The 25,016-nt window shown below is 45.9% G+C and overlaps 1 protein-coding gene across 2 annotated transcripts in view; it reads left to right on the forward strand.

The window, feature by feature from the left end:
• Positions 1-24,785, forward strand: part of POLD3 (DNA polymerase delta 3, accessory subunit) — a 51,279-nt gene extending 26,494 nt beyond the window's left edge. For both annotated transcript variants that reach the window (XM_060771293.2, XM_060771292.2), the window contains 4 exons: positions 218-324; positions 11,894-12,003; positions 18,965-19,055; positions 23,632-24,785. In XM_060771293.2, coding sequence (XP_060627276.2) covers positions 218-324; positions 11,894-12,003; positions 18,965-19,055; positions 23,632-23,834 — 511 coding nt within the window. In that variant the 3' untranslated portion in view covers positions 23,835-24,785. The remainder of the gene's footprint in view (positions 1-217; positions 325-11,893; positions 12,004-18,964; positions 19,056-23,631) is intronic.
• Positions 24,786-25,016: the final 231 nt, after the last annotated feature.

Below are 25,016 nucleotides of genomic sequence, written 5' to 3' on the forward strand. Positions count from 1 at the left end.
ATCCCGGTCCCATATATACTTTTATATACCATAAAGACAAGACTCATTAGAAAAGACAATAATACTTGGAAAAGTAGACAGCAGTAGGAAAAAAAGGTCTCTCATTCATGGAACCATCATAAATCAAGGTTGACCTGATGGCAGTTAATAACAAATCTTCATTCTCCTCCCACATCCCCAAAGCATATTTAAGTGGCATCACCTGGTGTGTTTACAGAGCAAAACGGGCAGAGATATCGGATGATGAAGAGAAAAAAGGTGGAAATTTGAAGAAAAAGAGGCGTCGAATCAGGCAGCCTCAGTCGGACAGCAGTGAAGACGAAGGTAAGTGCAAGCCAATTGGTTGGCCGATGCTCTGGTTACCTTAAAAGTCAGTACCTGGCACACCTTAGGGCTCTTGGGAATTTAATGATGGCAACAACAATATACACGTTGACTTTCCTTGCTTCTCGTTCTTTGGTGTTAATTGCCCATTATATTCACAGCAGTAGAGCAATATCAATAACATCTGAGTGCTATCAAAGAAAATTAAACAGAATTCCCAAACATACAAGATAGTCTTTGTTAAGCTGTTCTTTTCTGCTAGATCTCTCTAAGTTGTCCTTTGGGGGTGCCTTCACTATAAAGGCCTTGGCTTGGTTAATTAAAAAATTGAACATGGAAAGCTTTAGGGTTCATGGCTTCAGTGGGAAAAATGTTCATGGTGCACCTGTCCAAACATATATCCCTCTATAAACCACTTCAGTTAATTGTCCGGGGAGGCCCTGCTCTCAGTCCCACCTCCTTCGCAGGTGCGATTTGTGGGAATGAGAGACAGGGCGTTCTCAGTGGTGGCTCCTCAACTATGGAACTCAGTCATGTTCAGATTCCACCTGAACATGAGGAAGAACTTCCTGACTGTGAAAGAGAGCTGTTCAGCAGGGGAACTCTCTGCCCTGGAGTGTGGTGGAGGCTCCTTCTTTGGAAGATTTTAAGCAGACTCTGGATGGCCATCTGTCAGGGGTGCTTTGAATGCAATATCCCTGCTTCTTGGCAGAATGGGGTTGGACTGGATGACCCATGAGGTCTCTTCCAACTCTATGATTCTACGATGGTGAGCCTTGAGCAAGAGACCCAAGTAGTCAAGAAGCTCCCTGTGCAGGTACAACTGTACAAGGAGCTCCAATTTTGTTTGCTTTGCATTGAATGTTTGTTGTAGTCCTAAGTTTCAGGGACTCTGCAGATAGGTGGCTTCTTTAGGCTGCAATCATAGGGCAAGCCACCTGTCAATTATAGTTAGGTTCCCTGGTCCTGTCCCCCTTTTGGGTTTTGGAGGGAATAGGAGCCAGTTTGGGTTTAGTCTACACAGAGAAGCCTTCCATGCAGGACATAATACCAAGAGCTCCTGTAGAAAGCTTAGTCTTCTACCGGTTGGCTGGGGTTATACAGCCCACAGCTTGGCCGAGGATCATACAGCCTTACAGCTCCTTTGCTGAGGGACTTCAGCCAGCCATCCCCGAAACCTGAACTCCTTTTCCTCTGGAAATCTACAAAGCTCTGCTTGGTAAGGGTCACTCGCGGAAGCCAGAAGCAGTTGGTACCGGGTGCAGGGGCTCCACACCAACAAAGACAGACTGCCCAGATTAGAAGTTAAGGATTTCCCCATTAGTTACAGTTAAGAAGATAGTGCCTGTTCCCTGTGGACAAGATTGAGAGAGCCAATAGACTGTTAAGAAAGCTTGAAAGTACCTGTTTGTTTTCATCAATAAAGAACATTGTTGAACCTTTAAGCAATCTAAAGACTCTGTTTTAAGGAAATCCAAGGGCCTTTAATCTGAGGCAGCCCCAGCATCCCGTTGGGCACACAGAATCTATGTCCTGTCTACAGTCTGATGCACAGGCCCAGCGTGCGACAGCACACTCTCACTCTTTTCTTTGTGCCAGCAAACTAGAGCTTTCTACAGGTATCGGCATCATACTTTTGCATGTCTCCACAGCCCTCACAACCAGAAGGCTGAGGTATAATTTTTAAGTTGAAAAAAATAACGTTCATGTAATTACTAGGTTCTTGGCTTTATTTGGAATTGGAAAGCTATAGTTGTATTTCCCCCCTTCAAAGCTCCAAACACTTTACCCAACCTCCCCTCCTGGACCTGAATGGAGCTCCTTGGCCAGAGTTGGATTCTGAGTCTCCTTGAGGTTTTTTCCAACATCCGATGGAAATAAAGCCATCTAACAGGTTCTGGCAATCTACCACGAGCTCTTCATTTAGCCAACGTCCAAGTTTTTGTTTTGGGGACTGTAGGATTCTGAATGTTTATAAAATTGTCTAAATGATGGGAAAGAAAGCAAAACTGCCAAGACAGCAGATAATAGATATTGGAAGCGAAACCACATAGTCCGTGCCTGCAGAATACTTCGCTTCAGACACTGTGAGAAGGATCCTTGTGGTCCAGATCCAAAATCAAAAACACAAGTAACTGTGATGCTTGTGTTCAGCAGAATTGCACATAATTTTGGGGATTTCTGTTCCTGGTTTGGAAATGTTATTTTAACTAGCTGTCCCCTCTGCCAGGCGTTGCTGTGGCCCAGTCTGGTGATCTGGAAAATAAAGTAACGAGGAAGTGTTGGTTTCTAATATATGTAATTTCTTTATGCTTGTGGGTAAACTGTATTTCTTGCTGTTTCTTTGTCAGTGTTGATGTGGAAAGTGTCTGGTTTGCCCACTCTGGAACATGCAACATATTGTCCTTCTTTAGGGGTCCCTTTCAAATCTATGATACTATATCTCTCTCTGTGTGAATCATATCTATATCTATCTATCTATCTATCTATCTATCTATGGCTGGATGGCTCTTTGTCAGGAGGACTTTGAATACGTTTTCTTGCCCTGATGAAGGGAGTTGGACTGGATGGCCTTAAGTATTTTCTGATAGTCATAGGGGTTCAGTGTGGGAAGTTTGCCCCTATTCTGTCGTTCGTGGGTTTCAGAACGCTTTTTGATTGTAGGTGAACTGTGAATCCCAGTGACTACAACTCCCAAATGTCAAGGTCTATTTCCCCCAAACTCCATCTGTGTTCATATTTGGGTGTATTGAGTGCTTGTGCCAAATTTGGTTCAGATCCATCATTGTTTGAGTCCACAGTGCTCTCTGGATGTAGGTGAACTACAACTCCCAAACTCAAGGTCAATGCCCACCAAACCCTTCCAGTATTTTCTGTTGGTCATGGCAGTTCTGTGTGCCACGATTGGTTCAATTCTATTGTTGGTGGAGTTCAGAATGCTCTTTGATTATAGGTGAACTATAAATCCCAGCAGCTAGAACTCCCAAATGACAAAATCATAATTTTTTGAGTGATAGTCACTCCTTGTGTTGTGCGACGTTTTGTTGCCAAATTTGATGTGATTTCGTTCATTGGTTCTTTTGTTTTTATGGTACTCATTATGCACAGAGCATTATATATATATATATATATATAGATAGATAGATAGATAGATAGATAGATAGATAGATAGATAGATTGTGCAGTACTTATTTTGAAGGTTGTTCTACTCCAGAACTTTGTTTTTGTGGCTGCCACAAACTATATTGGGATTGGGTTACTGTGAGTTTTCCGGGCTGTATGACTGTATTATTTGAGAACACAGAAATGCTGGACCCCTCTCACAACCACCATGTCAGGCTGCACAGAAAAGCCGTTGAAATCCACAAGAAGCATGTGGACAATTTCATCAGAAAGGAGGAAACCATGAAAATGAACAAAATCTGTCTACCAGTATTTTAAAAAACCTCAAAAATCAGGACAGTAAATAAAGAGCAACACTCAAACAACAGGGGAAATCCTGACAGGAAACAATCGGGGCCAGCTAACACCTCCCAACAAAGGAGCCCCCCAGGCTTTGAAGCTGCAAGGCCATTCAGTGCTAATCAAGGTAGCCAGTTGCAACATCCACACTTGCCTCCAACAGACAAGAGTTCTTTCTCCCACCCTGGACATTATTCCACAGATACATAAACCTCACTTGCCTAGTTTCCATCAGACCTCACAACCTCTGAAGATGCCTGCCATAGATGTGGGCGAAATGTCAGGAGAGAATGCTGCAGGAACATGGCCAGACAGCCCGGAAAACTCACAGCTACCCAGTGATTCCAGCCATGAAAGTCTTTGACGAAACATTGTACTAAGACTCTATGACATATTCCTCGAAAATGTACTGCAGGATGTCCCTTCTGCAGAGAAAAAGATTTTGCAGCTTAGTAAATTTTTCCATGTTTTTTTTAATAGAACGAATTAGGAAATGATCCAGGAACAAAAATTGTGTTACCTAGTGTTATTAATGCGGACTCAATGACATTTCTTCTTGCAGTATCACACTACTACTTCATGTTCAATTAAATCCAAGGTCCTTTTGCATATAGCACTGCTGAGCCATGGATACCCCATCCTGTGCTTGTACATTTGATTTTTTTGTGGACTAAATGTAGAGTTTTGCATTTGTCTCTGTTTGATTTCACTTTATTAATTTCATCCCAGTTTCCTAGTTTTATCGAGGTCATTCTAAGTTCTGTCCCTATCTTTCCAGTGTGTTAGCTGTCTCTTTTGGTTTTGTAGCACCTGCAAATTAGATGAGGCATCTCCTCACCTAAATCTTTGTAGAGCATGGGTCTGTTTCCATCTCATCCATGTTTTGTTTGCTAACCAAAGTATCAATCTTAGAATCCTAGAGTTGGAAGAGACCTGGTGGGCCATCCAGTCCAACCCCATTCTGCTAAGAAGCAGGAAAATTGCATTCAAAGCACACCCAACAGATGGCCACCCAGCCTCAGTTTAAAAGCGTTGAAAGAAGGAGCCTCCATCACACTCTGGGGCAGAGAGTTCCACTGCTGAACAGCTCTCACAGTCAAGAAGTTATTCCTCATGTTCAGGTGGAATCCCCTTTCTTGTAGTTTGAAGCCATTGTTCCATTGCGTCCTAGTCTCCAGGGAAGCAGAGAACAAGCTTGCTCCCTCCTCCTCCCTGTGGCTTCCTCTCACATACTTATGAGTGACTATCATGTCTCCTCTCAGCCTTCTCTTCTTCGGGCTAAATATCGGTGTTTAGCTGCTGTGTCGGACTGGATGAGAGCTAACAAATTGAAACTGAATCCAGACAAGACAGAGGTCCTACTGGTCAGTCGTAAGGCCGAACAGGGTATAGGGTTACAGCCTGTGTTAGATGGGGTTACACTCCCCCTGAAGACTCAGGTTCGCAGCTTGGGAGTGACCCTGGACTCATCGCTGAGCCTGGAACCCCAGGTCTCGGCGGTGGCCGGGAGAGCTTATGCACAATTAAAACTTGTGCACCAGTTGCGCCCGTACCTTGGGAAGTCTGGCCACAGTGGTCCACGCTCTTGTTACATCCCAAATAGACTACTGCAACGCACTCTACGTGGGGTTGCCCTTGAAGACTGTTTGGAAACTTCAACTGGTCCAGCGAGCGGCAGCCAGATTACTCACTGGAGCGTCATACAGGGAGCACACCACCCCCCTGCTGTGTCAGCTCCACTGGCTGCCGGTTCAGTTCCGAGCACAATTCAAGGTGCTGGTTTTGACCTACAAAACCCTATACGGTTCCGGTCCAGCGTATTTGTCCAAACGTATCTCCCTCTACGTCCCACCTCGGAGTTTGAGATCATCTGGGGAGGCCCTGCTCTCGACCCCACCGCTATCACAAGTGAGGTTGGTGGGGATGAGGAGCAGGGCCTTCTCAGTGGTGGCCCCTCACCTGTGGAACTCACTCCCGGGGGAAATTAGGGCATCAACATCCCTCTCTCCTTCAGGAGGAAAGTGAAGACGTGGTTGTGGGACCAGGCCTTTGGGCAATCTGACAACTAGATAAGGACAATCAGACGATTAGGACTGACGGCAATGACAATGTGGAAATGGAATTTGGACTATGAGATAGCGAACGCTGACCATCAATGAGGAGTAATTGGGTTTGTATTGGTTTTACTGGTTTTATTGGTGTTATTGTTGTAATGCAGGAATGGTTGTTTAACTGTTTCAACTGTTTAATTGATGTTATTTTGTATTACTACTGTTATGTGATGTTGGCATCGAATTGTGCCTTTGTAAGCCGCCCTGAGTCCCCTTTGGGGTGAGAAGGGCGGGGTAGAAGAAACCAAAATAAATAAATATGCCCAGCTCTTTCAGCCGCTCCTCATGGGAATTGTTCTCCAGACCCTTGATCATTTTAGTTGCCCTCCTCTGGACACATTCCAGCTTACGATATCTTATGATATTACTTTGCTGAAATGCAACTCAATGGAATCCAGAGATAATGGACAAAATCCAGATCAATGGCATTCACAGCAATTTAGCCATTGGAGGTGCGACAACACTTGATTTGAGCCCTACCTAACCTGCAAAAGGTCTCTTGGATGCTTGCGTTGCTTAAGTGTAATTCCCAGCAGTGATCTAATGACCTGGGCTGAGTTCCCGAATCTGAAATGCGCGTTGCAGCGTTGACCTGAACCAAATGCAGTCCTCAGCCAAAAGCAGACAGAACGGGAGGCTTAGCAGGTGTTCCTTCCAACCTTTTCTGCTGTTCGTATTAAGCAGTCATCTCAACAGCAGGGCTTGCTGTTTCCCTGTTTGCTAACTCTTTGAGGCTGCATTTGGAGACAGTCCTGCTTCTAAGGAATGCAGAGAGGAGGAAGAAACTATAACGAAAACAAAGAATGTATTGATTTATATACCACCCCTCCCACACTATTGGTACTCAAGGCAGCTTGTAAATGAGTAATGCCAGTACAGATTGAATACTGCATTCAAACATCGGTATGTTTGTGTTTGTCTGTATGTGTATACCTCTTGGTACCTGTGTGGTTTGTTCTCAGGATCCCCTGTGGATACCGAAATCCATGGACTCTCAAGTCCCATTTTATACAGTGTGTTAGATCAGGGGTGTCAAAATCATTTTTGGACAACTTTCGGCCTGTTTCCAATCTTCCCTTCTTGGGCAAAGTCATGGAAAGCGTGGTGGCCTCACAACTCCAGGTATTCTTGAGAGACACGGATATTCTGGATCCGGCACAGTCTGGTTTCAGACCGGGACATGGTACCGAGACGGTCTTGGTCGCCTTAGTGGATGATCTGCGCCGGGAGCTAGACAGGGGGAGTGTGTCCCTGTTGGTGCTCCTGGACCTCTCAGCGGCCTTCGATACCGTCGACCACGGTATTCTTCTGGGGCGCCTTGCAGAGATGGGTCTTGGGGGCACTGCTTTGCAGTGGCTCCGGTCATTTCTGGAGGGTCGTACTCAGAAGGTGTTGCTGGGGGACTCCTGTTCAGCGCCACAGCCGTTGATCTGTGGCGTTCCTCAGGGTTCCATCTTGTCCCCCTTGCTGTTTAACATCTACATGAAGCCGCTGGGTGAGATCATCCGGAGTTTCGGGGTGCGGTGTCACCTGTACGCAGATGATGTCCAGCTCTGTCACTCCTTCCCACCTGCTACTAAGGAGGCCGTCGAAGTCCTGAACCGGTGCCTGGCCGCTGTAATGGTCTGGATGAGGGCGAACAAACTGAAACTAAATCCAGACAAGACAGAGGTACTCCTGGTCAGTCGCAAGGCCGAACAGGGTATAGGGTTACAGCCTGTGCTGGACGGGGTCGCACTCCCCTTGAAGGCACAGGTTCGCAGCTTGGGTGTGACCCTGGATTCATCGCTGAGCCTGGAGCCTCAGGTTTCAGCGGTGACCAGGGGAGCATTTGCACAGCTTAGGCTCGTGCGCCAGCTGCGCCCGTATCTTGGGAAGTCTGACTTGGCCACGGTGGTACACGCTTTGGTCACATCCCGCCTCGACTACTGCAACGCTCTCTACGTGGGGCTGCCCTTGAAGACGGCCCGGAAGCTTCAGCTAGTCCAACGCGCGGCAGCCATGTTGTTAACGGGAGCAGGACGCAGAGAGCATACAACGCCCCTGCTGTCCCAGCTCCACTGGCTGCCGATTCGCTACCGGGCCCAATTTAAGGTGCTGGTGTTATCCTACAAAGCCCTAAACGGTTCCGGCCCAAAATACCTTGCAGACCGCATCTCGGCCTATGAGCCCACGAGGGCCTTGAGATCATCCGGGGAGACCCTTCTCTCGGTCCCGCCTGCCTCACAGGCACGCCTGGCGGGGACGAGAGAGCGGGCCTTCTCGGTGGTGGCCCCCCGGCTGTGGAACACCCTCCCTGTTGAAGTTAGACAGGCGCCCTCCTTGATGGCCTTTCGTAGGGGCCTGAAAACATGGCTCTTCGAGCAGGCCTTCAATTGAGAGTATCTTGAACGACACTGGAATGGACTAGGATTATGAATTTGGCTATGACCCCAGGACTTGACGACGCGGATTTTTTAGTATAAGTATATGTCATGTTGTATTGTCTGGTTTGTATTGTCTTGATTTATTGTACACTGTCCTTTTTGTTGCTGTTCACCGCCCCGAGTCGCCCTCGGGCTGAGAGGGGCGGTCAATAAATGCAAAAAATAAATAAATAAATAATAAATAATAAATAAATTTTCCTCAAGGACCACATCGAGGCCTTCAAAGGATTTATTTATTTGTCGTGTCAGGGGAAACCAGTCAATTGTATTACATTTCTAACAGAATAAAACAAACAAACAGACAAAACACAAAGTTTGCAAGCTTGGTAGTTGATTAAATGTCCTTTGACCAGTATCTGGCCACTTGGAGTGCCTCTGGTGTTGCCGCAAGGAGGTCCTCCATTGTGCATGTGGCAGGGCTCAGGGTGCATTGCAGCAGGTGGTCTGTAGTTTGCTTTTCTCCACACTCGCATGCCGTGGATTCCACATTGTGGCCCCATTTCTTGAGGTTGGCTCTGCATCTCGTGGTGCCAGAGCGCAGTCTGTTCAGCGCCTTCCAAGTCACCCAGTCTTCTGTGTGCCCAGGGGGGAGTCTCTCATTTGGTATCGGGTATTGGTTGAGATTCTGGGTTTGAGCCTGCCACTTTTGGACTCTCGCTTGCTGAGGTGTTCCAGCAAGTGTCTCTGTAGATCTTAGAAAACTATTTATTGATTTAAGTTGTTAATGTGCTGGCTGATACCCAAACAGGGGATGAGCTGGAGATGTCTCTGCCTTGGTCCTTTCACTATTGGCTGCTACTTCCCGACGGATGTCAGGTGGTGCAATACCGGCTAAGCAGTGTATCACCCCGTGATAATGCGGCATGTCTCATTAAGAGCCACATCCACTGTTTAACGTGGTGAGATGTGTTCCACACTGGGCATGCGTACTCAGCAGCAGAGTAGCACAGCGCAAGGGCAGATGTCTTCACTGTGTCTGGTTGTGATCCCCAGGTTGTGCCAGTCAGCTTTCGTGTGATATTGTTTCTAGCACCCACTTTTTGCTTGATGTTCAGGCAGTGCTTCTTGTAGGTCAGAGCACGGTCCAGAGTGACTCCCAGGTATTTGGGTGCGCTGCAATGCTCCCGTGGGATTCCTTCCCAGGTCATCCTCAGAGCTCGGGATGCTTCTCTGTTCTTGAGATGAAAAGCCCATGTCTGTGTTTTAGATGGATTAGGGATCAACTGGTTTCCCCTGTAATAGGCAGTAAGAGCACCTAGAGCTTCCGAGAGCTTCTGTTCAACCATCTCAAATCTCCCTGCTTGAGCAGTAATGGCACGATCATCAGCATAGATGAAGCTCTCTGTCCCTTCTGGCAGTGGTTGGTCATTTGTGTAGATGTTGAACATGGATGGAGCAAGGATGCTCGTCTGAGGCAGGCTGTTCTTCTGCTTCCACCATCTTCAAAGGATAATTGAATTACTTACTTAGGTGATCCCTCGTTGATGGAGTAGAATGGTGAACCCTATGAACCCATTAGGATATTAAGATTGTCTGGGGAGGCCCTGTCTCGGTCCCATCTGCATCACAAGTGCACCTGGCAGGGATGAGAGACAGGGCCTTTTCAGTGGTCGCCCCTCGGCTGTGGAACGCCCTTCCTACAGATATTAGATCGGCCCCCTCCTTGTTATCATTCCGGAGGAAAGTGAAGACCTGGTTGCTTGAGCAGGCATTTGAATAGGCAGTGTAAAGAATATAGGAATATGGAACAATTGGATCATGAAGCTGGATCCTGATTCTAATTATGAGACGCTAATGAGATATTTATTGATGTATAATTGTTTAATATGCTACTGTTTTAATTTATTTTAACTGTTTTATGTTGTTCTGAGCATTGATTTTTGCTATTGTTAACTGCTTTGAGTCGCCCGAGGGCTGAGAAAAGCGGTATACAAATAGAGTACATAAATAAATAAATTGTCTTCCAAGATCGGTGTCCTGGCGGTGGGTCCGTAGGTGACTGTGGAGCCCTATTCTTGATCTGCATGTTTTCCTGCAGTGTGGGCATCGGTTTCCAGGTGGAAGGTGGAACTCAGAGCAACCTGCTGATATGCGGGGCAACTTAAAAGACATCTTTACAGGGCCAAGGATGTGAAAGCCTGGAAATGGCATCATAGATGGACCCAGGTGGAAGTCTGAAGCTCTTCTTCTGCTGGAATCACAGTATCCTAGAGTTGGAAGTAACCCCCAAAGGACGTCTAGTCCAACCCTATTTTCCAGGCCCAACAGGTGCCCAACCAGCTTCTGCTTAAAAAGTTTCAGAGCAGGAGACTTCATCTACATCCCAATAGAATTCAAAGGGAACCCCAGAGACCATCCAGTCCCTTCTACAATGAAGGAATACACAATGCAAGCCCCCCAACAGATGGGAAAACCAGTCTCTGCTTAAAAACCTCCAGAGGTTACGAATAATGCCTTCCTTCAGTGTCAATGTTGACATTGGAATGCAACACTGTCTGAGCTCTGCAAGTGCAGCATTTTTCCGAATGAAGCACAGAGTGTTTGAGGACTGGGACATCCTTACTTATTTACTTACTTAGGTGATCCCTCATTGGATAGTCTTCCAGGATCAGTATTCTTGTGGGTCCGTAGGTGGCTGTGGAGCCATATTCTTGACCTGCATGTTCTCCCACAGTGAGGGCATCAGTTTCCAGGTGGAAGGTGGTCCCTGGTAGGGTTGGCTTGACGCGCCTTCCTCTTGGCACGTTTCTCTCTTTCACCCTCCATTCGTGCCTCTTCAAACTCCACAGCACTGCTGGTCACAGCTGACCTCCAGCTGGAGCGCTCAAGGGCCAGGGCTTCCCAGTTCTCAGTGTCTATGCCAGAGTTTTTAAGGTTGGCTTTGAGCCCATCTTTAAATCTCTTTTCCTGTCCACCAATGTTACATTTTCTGTTTGAGTTGAGTTTGATTTGGGAGTAGAGCAACTTTTTTGGGAGACGGTGGTCGGACATCCGGACAACGTGGTTGGTCCAGCGGAGTTGATGACGGAGGACCATCGCTTCAGTGGATAATTGAATACATGATTGGAGAATCCAAGAATGCACAGGGCCAACTACGTTTTATTTACATTTGGGTCCCCAGATGTTATTGAACAACAAATCCCAGCAATTTTGATTATCCACCATGCGGATTGGGGATGATGGAAATTACAACCCGACATCTCTTGTGTCTCTGAGGTTAGGGAACGATTAAAAGTCAGATCTCATATCCACAAGCCTTGTGTCTAGATTCAAACCCCATCATCCTGGCTGAACAGAACAAACTGCGGCCTTCCAGATGTTAGTGTATCCCAACTCCCATCAGCTCTAGTCATGGTATTGAATGATCAGGAGTACAGGGGTTGCATTCCAGCATTTGGAGGAGGGCCACATAAAAGGACAGGGCGGACTGGATCCAGGCCACAGGGTTTGAATTTAGCATATGTGGCATAGAAAGAGAATGACAAATAGGCCATTATTGCATTACTCCAAACTCAGCTGGGTCTGTAGATGCAAAAAGGCGAATTCTTACCTGTGTTTTTCTCCCTGCAGACGTGCCAGAGTCACCCCTCACCCCTGAAGAGAAAGAGACTTCCCCTGAGCCAGAACCAGAGCCAGAACCAGAGCCTGTGAAGCCGGACTCAGACCCCGAGAAGACAGAGGTAAAGCCTTCTTGTGTGCATGTACTCCAAATATTACTAAATGAAACCTCCGCGTAGATGTGTCTGGAGCGCAGCGATCTGAAAGCCCAAATGGTACACATGAAAGCATTGGTGCCGCAGTTCTTTCAGGTGGGGAGTGAACAGTTGTCCAAGCTTGGGTTGTTGTAGGTTTTTTCGGGCTATATGGCCATGGTCTAGAGGCATTCTCTCCTGACGTTTCGCCTGCATCTATGGCAAGCATCCTCAGAGGTGTGAGGTCTGTTGGAAGTAGGGCAATGGGTTTATATATCTGTGGAATGACCAGGGTGAGACAAAGGACTCTTGTCTGCTGGAGCTAGGTGTGAATGTTTTAACTGACCACCTTGATTAGCATATAATGGCCTGACAGTGCCTAGAGCAAACTTTTGTTGAGAGGTGATGAGATGTCTTTGTTTGTTTCCTCTCTGTTGTTGTGCTGTTGTCCAAGGTTGGTCCTCTCCTCACTTTCTTGGGCCTGGGAACGAAAACTTCTGAACTTTTTCCAGGCATTTTGCATTTCTGCAATGCAGTCCAGTATATCTTCATTGGGAATTGGGACACAAATGAACTTAATGTTCTATACCAGGAGTCCTCAAACTTTTTAAACAGAGGGCCAGGTCACATTTCCTCAAACTGTTAGAGGGCTGGATTATAGTTTGGAAAAAAAAACATGAATTCCTATGCACACTGCACACATCTTATTTGTAATGCAAAAAACACTTAAAAACAATACAGTAAATAATAATAATAATAATAATAATAATAATAATAATAATAATCTTTATTTATGCAATGCTGCCATCTCCCCAAGGGACTCGGTGCGGCTTACATGAGGCCAAGCCCATAGAACAACAATAATAAAAACAATAACAAAACATCAATACAAAACAATCAAAATAAATCACATTAACAAAAAATAAACAATAAACAGTAACAAGTGGGTTGTTGTAGGTTTTTTTCGGGCTATATGGCCATGTTCTAGAGGCATTCTCTCCTGATGTTTCACCTGCATCTATGGCAAGCATCCTCAGAGGTAATGAGGTCTGTTGGAACAAGGAAAAAAAGTGGTTTATATATCTGTGGAATGACCGGGTGGGACAAAGGACTCTTGTATGTTGGAGCTAGGTGTGAATGTTTCAACTGACCACCTTGATTAGTATTTCATAGCCTGGAAGTGCCTGGAGCAATCTTTTGTTGGGAGGTGATTAGATGCCCTTGATAGTTTCCTCTCTGTTGTTTTGCTGTTGTAATTTTAGAGCTTTTTGATACTGGTATCCAGATTTTGTTCATTTTCATGGTTTCCTCCTTTCTGTTGAAATTGTCCACATGCTTCTTGTGGATTTCAATGGCTTCTCTGTGTAGTCTGACATGGTGGTTGTGAGAGTGGTCCAGCATTTCCGTGTTCTCAAATAATATGCTGTGTCCAGGTTGGTTCCTCAGGTGCTCTGCTCTGGCTGACTTCTCTGGTTGAAGGAGTCTGCAGTGCCTTTCATGTTCCTTGATTCGTGTTTGGACAAAGCTGCTGCGTTTGGTGGTCCCTATGTTATACGGTAGACTCCTGCAGAAGTGAGAGGACAGGAGGGATCCTCTCATTTCTGCAGGAGTCTACCGTATACCATGCAGCTGTGGACACCATTTTACGGCACCATAAAAGAAATACCAGAAAATGCCAGCAATCAAAGGAAGGAGGAAGTCTGTGACCAAGGACTCTTTGTTGTAGAGGATGGAGCGACAGCACCCCCTGTGGCCAGAATCGAGCACAACCTCCAGGATGCCGAAGTTGGGGGAAATGGCAACATATACCTCTGTCTGTTGTTTGTCCTGTCTGTTTAAAGGCATCGAATATTTGCTGTCTATGTGTCCCGTGAGTCCTCTTTGGGGTGAAAAGGGCAAAATACAAATGCTGTAAATAAATAAACCCACTTTGGCTTGCAAATGGGTCTCTGGCAGCAGCAGCTTCACGCCCAGGCAAGAGAGGAAGGATCTAATGCTGCAATTCCTCCCCCCGCCCCCCGTCAATTATGTTATCTAAATATTTCCCTAAATGACAACTTCAGCAATTCATTTATATTTTATTTATCGTGTCAGGAGCAAACTAAACGGTTGTATTGCATTTTTTTAACAAAAACAAACAAACAGACAGAGCACAAAATTTGCAAGCTTGGTAGTTGATTAAATGTCCTTTGACCAGTATCTGGCCACTTGGAGTGCCTCTGGTGTTGCTGCAAGAAGGTCCTCCCTTGTGCATGTGGCAGGGCTCAGGTTGCATTGCAGCAGGTGGTCAGTGGTTTGCTCTTCTCCACGCTCACATGTCATGGATTCCACTTTGTAGCCCCATTTCTGAAGGTTGGCTCTGCATCTCGTGGTGCCAGAGCGCAGTCTGTTCAGCGCCTTCCAAGTCGCCCAGTCTTCTGTGTGCCCAGGAGAGAGTCTCTCATCTGGTATCAGCCATTGATTGAGGTTCTGGCTCGAGCCTGCCACTTTTGGACTCTCGCTTGCTGAGGTGTTCCAGCGAGTGTCTCTATAGATCTTAGAAAACTATTTCTTGATTTAAGTCATTGACCTGCTGGTTGATACCCAAACAGAGGATGGGCCGGAGATGTCACTGTCTTGGTCCTTTCACTATTGGCTGCTACTTCCTGTGGATGTCAGGTGGTGCAATACTGGCTAAACAGTGGTGTAGGGCGCAGACACCCCTACACAGATAGATCAGCAATGATCTGTCTTGATTTGCCATGATGGGAGTTGTAGCAATAGTTATGCAGAGGGCACCAGGCAAGAACTTCCAGTAAAAGTGCTTTATTTCTCCGGAAAACAACTAAGCTTGTGCAAAGATTGCCCTTAAGATCTGGAAAAGCTGTTGGAATGAATTTATTTTTAACCAGAACTCATGATGGAAGACAGTCTTTTTGACCCATCGGTCCTTTCCTTTAAGCCCTTCGAAATGTTGAATTGTTTCCTTCTTCAGGAACTTTTTGTGACTGATGATGCGATCCCCACATTGCACTTAATGTCCGGTGAGAAATCCCTAAATTTAGCAAGAGATGAAATGTATTTACACAAGTTGTCACCGCTTGTTAAGAGTTCCCTAAGCCCAAAATGTTTTATTTTGGAAATAAGTTGAGTAAGAAGCCTCAGTTGAGAAGGTGGGTGTGGGTGGGAGACATCTACGAAAAGGCCAGTTTCAAAACACTGCCTCACGTCCAACTGTTTTGACAACATTGATTCAAAAACAGCGGCCCTCTCTCTGTATACATTCGTGGGAGGAAGCGCCATGGAACGCAGCCTGGCTTATTCGTGGATTAAAATTCCTAGGTCCAACTTGTAAAACACGTTGAGCATTTGTTTGAACCAAGGCTTTGCTTCACCCAGAGGAAGTTCAACCTTTCAGTTTCTAATGGCTTTTTAATTTCAGCGTGGGTTGTCTCACAAGCAAGTTTTACTGTTCGCACTGCTCGCCTGAAGGAGAAAGTTCATCCAAGAAAAGGAGGAGCATCCAGCTTAGCTTTTGTTACTTGAATTAGTTTTCTGATCTGAGGTGTGAAAGTGGAAAGACTGCAAAACAGATTGCTCTTGACCTGAAATCTCTGGCTGTTCTGATAGATTAATATGGCTTCAAATGGCTACGTGCATCTTCTCAAACTCCAGGACTGACTTAGCATCTTGGTCTCCTTACACCTTGAAGCTAATAACAGAAAACAAAACAAAAAAAAGACTTTAACAGTTGGTTCTTGTGGGTTTTTTCGGGCTATAGAGCCATGTTCTAGAGACATTTCTCCTGACGTTTTGCCTGCATCTATGGCAAGCATCCTCAGAGGTGTGAGGTCTGTTGGAATTAGGACAATGGGTTTATATATCTGTGGAATGGCTGGGGTGGGGCAAGGAGCTCTTCCCTGCTGCAGTTAGGTGTGAATGTTTAGCTGATCACCTTCATTGGCATTTGAAGGCCTGCCTGAGCCTGGGAAAATCCCCTGTTGAGAGGTGTTAAGATGTGCCTGGTTGTTTCCTCTCTGTTGTTTTGCTGTTGTAATTTTAGAGTTTTTTAATACTGGTAGCCAGATTTTGTTCATTTTCATGGTCTCTTCCTTTCTGTTGAAATTGTCCACATGCTTGTGGATTTCAATGGCTTCTCTGTGTAGTCTGACATGGTGGTTGTTGGTGTGGTCCAGCATTTCTGTGTTCTTAAATAATATGCTGTGTCCAGGCTGGTTCATCAGGTGCTCTGCTATGGCTGACTTCTCTGGTTGAAGGAGTCTGCAGTGCCTTTCATGTTCCTTGATGCGTGTCTGGGCAATGCTGCTGCGTTTGGTGGTCCCTATGGAGACTTGTCCACAGCTGCATGGTATGCGGTAGACTCCTGCAGAGGTGAGAGGATCCCTCTTGTCCTTTGCTGAACGGAGCATTTGTTGGATTTTCTTGGTGGATTTGCAGCTGTGGACAAGTCTACATAGGGACCACCAAACGCAGCGCCCAGACACGCATCAAGGAACATGAAAGGCACTGCAGACTACTCCAACCAGAGAAATCAGCCATAGCAGAGCACCTGATGAACCAGCCTGGACACAGCACATTATTTGAGAACACAGAAGTGCTGGACCACTCCAACAACCACCATGTCAGACTACACAGAGAAGCCATTGAAATCCACAAGAAGCATGTGGACAATTTCAACAGAAAAGAAGAGACCATGAAAATGAACAAAATCTGGCTACCAGTATTAAAAAACTCTAAAATTATAACAGCTAAACAACAGAGAGGAAAAAACCAGGCACAGATTAACACCTCCCAGCAACAGATTTCCCAGGCTCAGGCAGGCCTTCAAATGCTAATGAAGGTGATCAGCTGAAACATTCACACCTAACTGCAGCAGAGAAGAGTCCTTTGTCCCACCCCAGCCATCCCACAGATATATAAACTCATTGTCCTAATTCCAACAGACCTCACACCTCTGAGGATGCTTGCCATAGATGCAGGCGAAACGTCAGGAGAAATGCCTCTAGAACATGGCTCTATAGCCCGAAAAAACCCACAAGAACCTGGTGATTCCAGCCATGAAAGCCTTCGACAATACTTTAACGGTTGTTGTAGGTTATTTCAGGCTATATGGCCATGTTCTAGAGGCATTCTCTCCTGACGTTTCACCTGCATCTATGGCAAGCATCCTCAGAGGTAGTGAGGTCTAGACCATGGCCATATAGCCCGAAAAAACCTACAACAACCCAGTGATTCCGGCCATGAAAACCTTCGACAATACATTGTCTTTAACATGTTGTTGCCACCTCATTTGCTCACCAAGGATAGGGGATACAGGCCTTCAATTTGCCCGCCCAATTGCATAGGGTTTTCTTAAGCAAGACATTAGAGGTGACTTTGACAGTGTGTTTTTCTCTTCTGAAAGATAGCTGACAGGACCTTGAATTCAGTACCAACTATGGCTGAACCTGCTTAGCTTCCAGGATTTGACACTTTTTAGAGTGTTTAGAGTGGCTGTAGAACTCACTGCCTTGGAGTGTGGTGGAGACTCCCTCTTTGGAGGCTTTTAAACAGTCCAGATGGCCATCTTTTGAGGGTACTTTGGTTGTGCTTTTCCTGCTTGGCAGAAGGGAGTTGGACTAGATGCCCCCTGGGGTCCCTTCCAAGTCTAGGATTCTATGATTCAGTAGAACATAGAACCTGAGAAGATGAGCCATAGGTTGCTCAACCCTCCTTCTTTGTTGCTTCCATTTTGGCATCTTGGCAACTCCGTGCTTAAATCGGCCACAGTTATTTGGGTGAAAACATGTCCTCCCTTTCCCTGTTGTTTTTAAAAGAAAGCATTAACATACATACATTTATTGGATTAAATTTTCCTGGTTTTCTGGATTATATAAGAGAAGTGTGGACTTTGTTTTCATGGACTTTGCTGAACTTTACCCTGGACTATTTTGTTCCTGCTTATCTTCTTACCTAATTGGATTTACCTACTTCTTTAAAGTGCTTTTTACTTTTCTGCTTTTTTAATTATCTTCAATAAAAGGATTGTTTTCCTTTACAATGTGTGATGTTTAAAATCAGAGGGCTTTTCCTGTCCTGGAATTAAAAGTTATTCCTTATTTATTTATTTACAGTATTTATATTCCGCCCTTCTCATAGAATCATAGAATCATAGAATCAAAGAGTTGGAAGAGACCTCATGGGCCATCCAGTCCAACCCCATTCTGCCAAGAAGCAGGAATATTGCATTCAAATCACTCCTGACAGACGGCCATCCAGCCCCTGTTTAAAAGCTTCCAAAGAAGGAGCCTCCACCACACTCCGGGGCAGAGAGTTCCACTGCTGAACGGCTCTCACAGTCAGGAAGTTCTTCCTCGTGTTCAGATGGAATCTCCTCTCTTGTAGTTTGAAGCCATTGTTCCTCGTCCTAGTCTCCAGGGAAGCAGAGAACAAGCTTGCTCCCTCCTCCTCCCTGTGGCTTCCTCACACATATTTATACATGGCTATCATATCTCCTCTCAGCCTTCCCTTCTTCAGGCTAAACATGCCCAGCTCCTTAAGCCGCTCCTTATAGGGCTTGTTCTCCAGACCTTTTATCATTTTAGTCGCCCTCCTCTGGACACATTCCAGCTTGTCAATATCTCTCTTGAATTGTGGTGCCCAGAATTGGACACAATATTCCAGGTGTGGTCTAACCAAGGCAGAATATAGGGGTAGCATGACTTCCTTAGATCTAGACACTAGGCTCCTATTGATGCAGGCCAAAATCCCATTGGCTTTTTTTGCCGCCACATCACATTGTTGGCTCATGTTTAACTTGTTGTCCACGAGGACTCCAAGATCTTTTTCACACGTACTTCTCTCGAGCCAGGCACCCCCCATTCTGTATCTTTGCATTTCGTTTTTCCTGCCAAAGTGGAGTATCTTGCATTTGTCACTCATTCTGGTTTGCTGTGCTCTCCCTTTTCAGGCTGCACCGGGTGACGAGAAACAGAGGCGGAACCGGAGGCGGAAACGAGTGCTGAAGTCCAAAACGTTTGTTGACGAGGAAGGCTGCATGGGTAAGGAGGCAGGCTGGCATCCTCGATCCCAGAAACCTTGGCCTAACATCCAGGGCAGGCAACCTTGAGCAGCCCTTTGTTTTTCCCCGCAAGGGAGGCCATTGTGAGCTGCTTGGGTTGGAAAGCATTGGATTGGAGAATCTCTGTCCATCTTCAACCTCTCATCCCCTCTCATCAATATTTCAGTCTCATGAATAACTTCAATAACTTTAAAGCATAGGTTCTTTTTATTGCAGTTTCCAGTGTGAGAGGGTACATCAGATTACATTTATTTGTCGTGTCAGGACAACCAGTCAAATTATATTATATTTCCAACAGAAACAAAGCAAACAAACAGACAAAATACAAAATGTGTGAGTTTGGTAGTTGATTAAATGTCCTTTGACCAGTATCTGGCCACTTGGAGTGCCTCTGGTGTTGCTGCAAGAAGGTCCTCCATTGTGCATGCTCAGGGTGCATTGCAGCAGGTGGTCAGTGGTTTGCTCTTCTCCACACTCGCATGTCGAGGATTCCACTTTGTGGCCCCATTTCTGAAGGTTGGCTCTGCATCTCGTGGTGCCAGAGCGTAGTCTGTTCAGTGCCTTTCGAGTTGCCCAGTCTTCTGTGTGCCCAGTGGGGAGTCTCACATTTGGTATCAGCCATTGGTTGAGGTTCTGGGTTTTTACCTGCCACTTTTGGACTCTTGCTTGCTGAGGTGTTCCAGCGAGTGTCTCTGTAGGTCTTAGAAAACTATGTCTAGATTTAAGTCGTTGACGTGCTGGCTGATATCCAAACAAGGGATGAGCCGGAGATGTCTCTGCCTTGGTCCTTTCACTGTTGGCTGCCACTTCCTGGTGGATGTCAGGTGGTGCAATACCGGCTAAGCAATGTAATTTCTCCAGTGGTGTAGGGCGCAGATGCCCCGTGATAATGCGGCATGTCTCATTAAGAGCCACCTCCACTGTTTTAGTGTGGTGAGATGTGTTCCACACTGGGCATGCGTACTCAGCAGCAGAGTAGCACAGCGCAAGGGCAGAGATGTCTTCACTGTGTCTGGTTGTGATCCCCAGGTTGTGCCAGGCAGCTTTCTTATGATATTGTTTCTAGCGCCCACTTTTTGCTTGATGTTCAGGCAGTGCTTCTTGTAGGTCAGAGCACGGTCCAGAGTGACTCCCAGGTATTTGGGTGTGCTGCAATGCTCCCGTGGGATTCCTTCCCAGGTAATAATCCTCAGAGCTCGGGATGCTTCTCTGTTCTTGAGGTGAAAGGCACATGTCTGTGTTTTGTATGGGTTGGGGATCAGCTGGTTTTTCCTGTAATAGGCAGTAAGAGCACCTAGAGCTTCAGAGAGCTTCTGTTCTACCATCTCAAAGCTCCCTGCTTGAGCAGTAATGGCACAATCATCAGCATAGATGAAAATCTCTGTCCCTTCTGGCAGTGGCTGCTCATTTGTGCAAATGTTAAACATCAATGGAGCACATGTCTGTGTTTTAGCTGGATTACGAATCAGCTGGTTTTCTTTGTAATAGGCAGTAAGAGCACCCAGAGCTTCAGAGAGGTTCTGTTCAACCATCTCAAAGCTCCCTGCTAGAGCAGTGATGGCACGATCATCAGCATAGATGAAACTCGTTGTCCCTTCTGGCAGTGGCTGGTCATTTGTGTAGATGTTGAACATGGATAGAGCAAGCACGCTCCCCTGAGGCAGGCCGTTCTTCTGTTTCCGCCATCTGCTTCTCTGGCCCTGGAACTCCACAAAAAAGCTCCTGTTTTTTAGCAGGTTTCATGTCCGAGACCCAGAAATCTTGCTTGTTTGTAGGTAACCAAATACAATCCCGGAGCAGTTGTGTTGTGCCTGACTCCTTTCACACATGCTGTGATCCTGAATATTAACTTGAGCAGTAGGATTTGTTGATCAGGTAGAACTCTGGGCCCTTTGTCCTAGGCCGGACCCCTCTACCGTCCTTTTGCAACCTTGGAGGAAGAGAGGAAAGGGCCTGCCTGTGTCATGAGTAACCCTCTGTCCATTTGGGCCCATTCGTCATGTGAGCCTCTGGCCCTGGATTTTGTCAAGCGAAGAATAGGTTTGTGAAAGTTTGGCTAAGTGCTTTTCTGGGAAAGAGATGCGAGAGATGGCCCTTCCTGGCCTTCCCACCCGCAGCCAACTTCAGTCTCCTCCAAAGCGTATTGCGTCCAAACAGGGCTTACAGTAACGGAGATGAGGAAACACTTCCCTTCTCTTTTGTTTGTTTTTAAGGTCTCTGCTTTCCTAAACATGTCAAGAGTGGGAAGCTTGCCTTCCCCCACATAGAGTTCAGGTGGAAGGGTTGGGAAATGCTCACCCGGAATTTGCAATCCAGACGCCGCAGGGATTTGTGCACTCACCTCCCCGATGATGCTCTTGGCACATGGTTTGATACTCTGATGTGAGAGACTTGCTCTTTCTTTCCAGGTCAGAGAGCTAAATCTGGCCTCTGCAATATGTTGGAATGTTGTTCTTACTACCACTATTGTTACGTTCCTTCAAATCAACTTTTGCTTATATGAGGGTTGAATGAAAAGTAATGCCTCCACCTTCGTAACTCCTCAATAGATGGCAGTACTGGTACATGACAGGTACGGGCTTGTTCAGTAGACTCTCCTCTACAGTTCGGCTTTGACAGGAAGCCTTAGCATTAAACAGTTGTGTTGTTAAAGTGCAAAGTATGGAACCCTGCGCAGTCAGTCGGTCAATTTGACTTAAGCAATGAAAAGTAATGCCTCCACCTTTGTAACTTCTCAATAGATGGCAGTACTGATATGCGGCAGGTACTGGCTTGTTCAGTAGACTCTCCTCTACAGTTCAGCTTTGACAAGAAGCCTTAGCATTGAACGGTTGTGTTGTTAAAGTGCAAAGTAGGGAACCCTGCGCAGACTTTCTGTCAATGTGACTTAAGCAATGAAAAGTAATGCCTCCACCTTCGTAACTCCTCAATAGATGGCAGTACTGGTACATGGCAGGTACTGGCTTGTTCAGTAGACTCTCCTCTACAGTTCAGCTTTGACGGGAAGCCTTAGCATTGAATGGTTGTGTTGTTAAGGTGCAAAGTATGGAACCCTGCGCAGACTTTCAGTCAGTGTGACTTAAGCAATGCAAAGTAATGCCTCCAACTTCGTAACTCCTCAATAGATGGCAGTACTGATATGCGGCAGGTACTGGCTTGTTCAGTAGACTCTCCTCTACAGTTCAGCTTTGACAGGAAGCCTTAGCATTGAACAGTTGTGTTGTTAAAGTGCGAAGTATGGAACCCTGCGCAGACGGTCGATCAATGTGATTTAGCAATGCAAAGTAATGCCTCCACCTTCGTAACTCCTCAATAGATGGCAGTACTGGTATGTGGCAGGTACTGGCTTGTTCAGTAGACTCTCCTCTACAGTTCCATATTGGTGGGAAGCCTTAGCATTGAACGGTGTTGTTAAAGTGCGAAGTATGGAACCCTGCACAGATGTTCGATCAATGTGACTTAAGCAATGAAAAGTAATGCCTCCACCTTCGTAACTCCTCAATAGATGGCAGTACTGATATGCGGCAGGTACTGGCTAGTTCAGTAGACCCTCCTCTACAGTTCAGCTTTAAAGGGAAGCCTTAGCATTGAGTGGTTGTGTTGTTAAGTGCGAAGTATGGAACCCTGCGCAGACAGTCGGTCAGTGTGACTTAAGCAATGCAAAGTAATGCCTCCAGGTCACTGTCATCCCTCCTCAACTTTAGAAAGAAGGTAAAAACGTGGTTGTGGGACCAGGCCTTCGGGCCATTAGGTTAAAGGACAATTGATAATGTTTGACTATGGCTTGGAAGTGGATTTGGATAAGTTAAGCGGAGTAATCATTAGTATATGGCTAGATAAATAGCCACCAGACGGACAATAGCTAAATGGATCGGAAGTAAGCTGTTTAATCTTCATTTATTAATGTTCAAGAGAGATATTGACAAGCTGGAATGTGTCCAGGGGAGGGCGACTAAAATGATCCAGGGTCTGGAGAACAAGCCCTATGAGGAGCGGCTTAGGGAACTGGGCATGTTTAGCCTGAAGAAGAGAAGGCTGAGAGGAGACATGATAGCCATGTATAAACATGTGAGGGGAAGTCATAGTGAGGAGGGAGCAAGCTTGTTTTCTGCTTCCCTGGAGACTAGGACGCAATGGAGCAATGGCTTCAAACTACAAGAGAGGAGATTCCATCTGAACATTAGGAAGAACTTCCTGACTGTGAGAGCTGTTCAGCAGTGGAACTCTCTGCCCCGGAGTGTGGTGGAGGCTCCTTCTTTGGAAGCTTTTAAGCAGAGGCTGGATGGCCATCTGTCAGGGGTGATTTGAATGCAATATTCCTGCTTCTTGGCAGAATGGGGTTGGACTGGATGGCCCAGGAGGTCTCTTCCAACTCTTTGATTCTATGATTCTATGATTCATGTTTTTAATTGTTATATTTGCTATTTTGTATTTTATGAATTATTGAATTATTGCCAATTGGAAGCCGCCCTGAGTCCCCGCAGGGGTTGCGAAGGGTGGGGTAAAAATGTTCGAAACAAACAAATAAATAAATCTCCTCCTTCCTTTGTTTTCAGTGACCGAAAAGGTTTACGAGAGCGAGTCCTGTACAGACAGCGAAGACGATTTCCGGTCCAAACCCCCCTCGGCTCCTAAACCGCCTGCTGGGGCCCCAAAGAAGGAGCCCAAAGAAGAGAAAAAGGGGGCCAAGAAAGGGGTGTCTGTGGCCAACAAAGCCAACAAGCAAGCCTCCATCATGGGCTTCTTCCTGAAGAAATGACCTCTCGTTGCGCTCCAGCTTGGAGGCGTTGCTTGAGAGCAAAACACACGTACTTACTGTGTAAGTGAGAGAACAGGACCGGGAGCCATACGAGGAGCACTTTTGTGGCTGAACTGAACAGAAATAAGCTGCCAGAGACAAGATTTTGTGTGCATCAGATTGCCAAATGTGGGAGACAGCATCACACGGATTATGGTTTTATATATGTATTTTCAGAGCTGCCCATGCTTGACACAAGCTGTGCAAATCCTTTCGTTTTCGTGGTGATGGATTCAGATTACATGATGGAGAACTTTTGAGAGCTGTTATTGGGAAGGAAAATTGTATTGATTTGTAGGCAGGAGGCCGAAGCAAGGTTCGTGGGAATCACAATAACCCATGTACAACTAAGGCATCACAATAGGAAGAATGAGAAATTATATTTCGTAATTCCTCCAGTGTATTAAGATATTATTTCTGCAGTTTCCTCTTCCCTGGATGCAGACAGTGAGTGGCAGAATGTATTGTGTTAAGGCAGTGGTTCTCAACCTGTGTGTCCCCAGGTGTTTTGGCCTTCAACTCCCAGAAATCCTAACAGCTGGTAAACTGGCTGGGATTTCTGGGATTTGTAGGCCAAAACACCTGGGGACCCACAAGTTGAGAACCACTGTGTTAAGGCAACACTCGGCCTCTCTTCTCTCCAGATTTGATATTGCAAACACCATAAGCGGTGAGCCTGACATAATGACATGTTGCCCACCCAGAACTGATTTGCTTCACCTTCTCAAATGTTGGGTGTTTTAGGAAGTCCTGGAACAACCAAGTGTCTTCTTAATTTTTTTTATTTTCCTTCAAAGCACAAACTTTACAGATGTTGTAAAAACTATTGTGGTATTTTGTGTAGGCAGAGGGTGCCTTCGTTGAACTAAGAGCAACTTTTTCCTGTAATAAAGAAACTACTTAGAATCACAAGATGTGGAGCTTTCTCCTTGTAACTAAAAGCACTCTGTATTGCTGAAGGCTTTCAAGGCCGGAATCACTGGGTTGTTGTAGATTTTTCCGGGCTATATGGCCGTATTCTAGAGGCATTCTCTCCTGACGTTTCGCCTGCATCTATGGCAAGCATCCTCAGAGGTAATGAGGTCTGTTGGAAGTAGGAAAATGGGTTTATATAGCTGTGGAATACAAGATGAGCTTTTTCCT

The sequence above is a fragment of the Anolis sagrei genome, chromosome 3 (assembly GCF_037176765.1).
Source record: "Anolis sagrei isolate rAnoSag1 chromosome 3, rAnoSag1.mat, whole genome shotgun sequence".
Classification (NCBI taxonomy): domain Eukaryota; kingdom Metazoa; phylum Chordata; class Lepidosauria; order Squamata; family Dactyloidae; genus Anolis; species Anolis sagrei.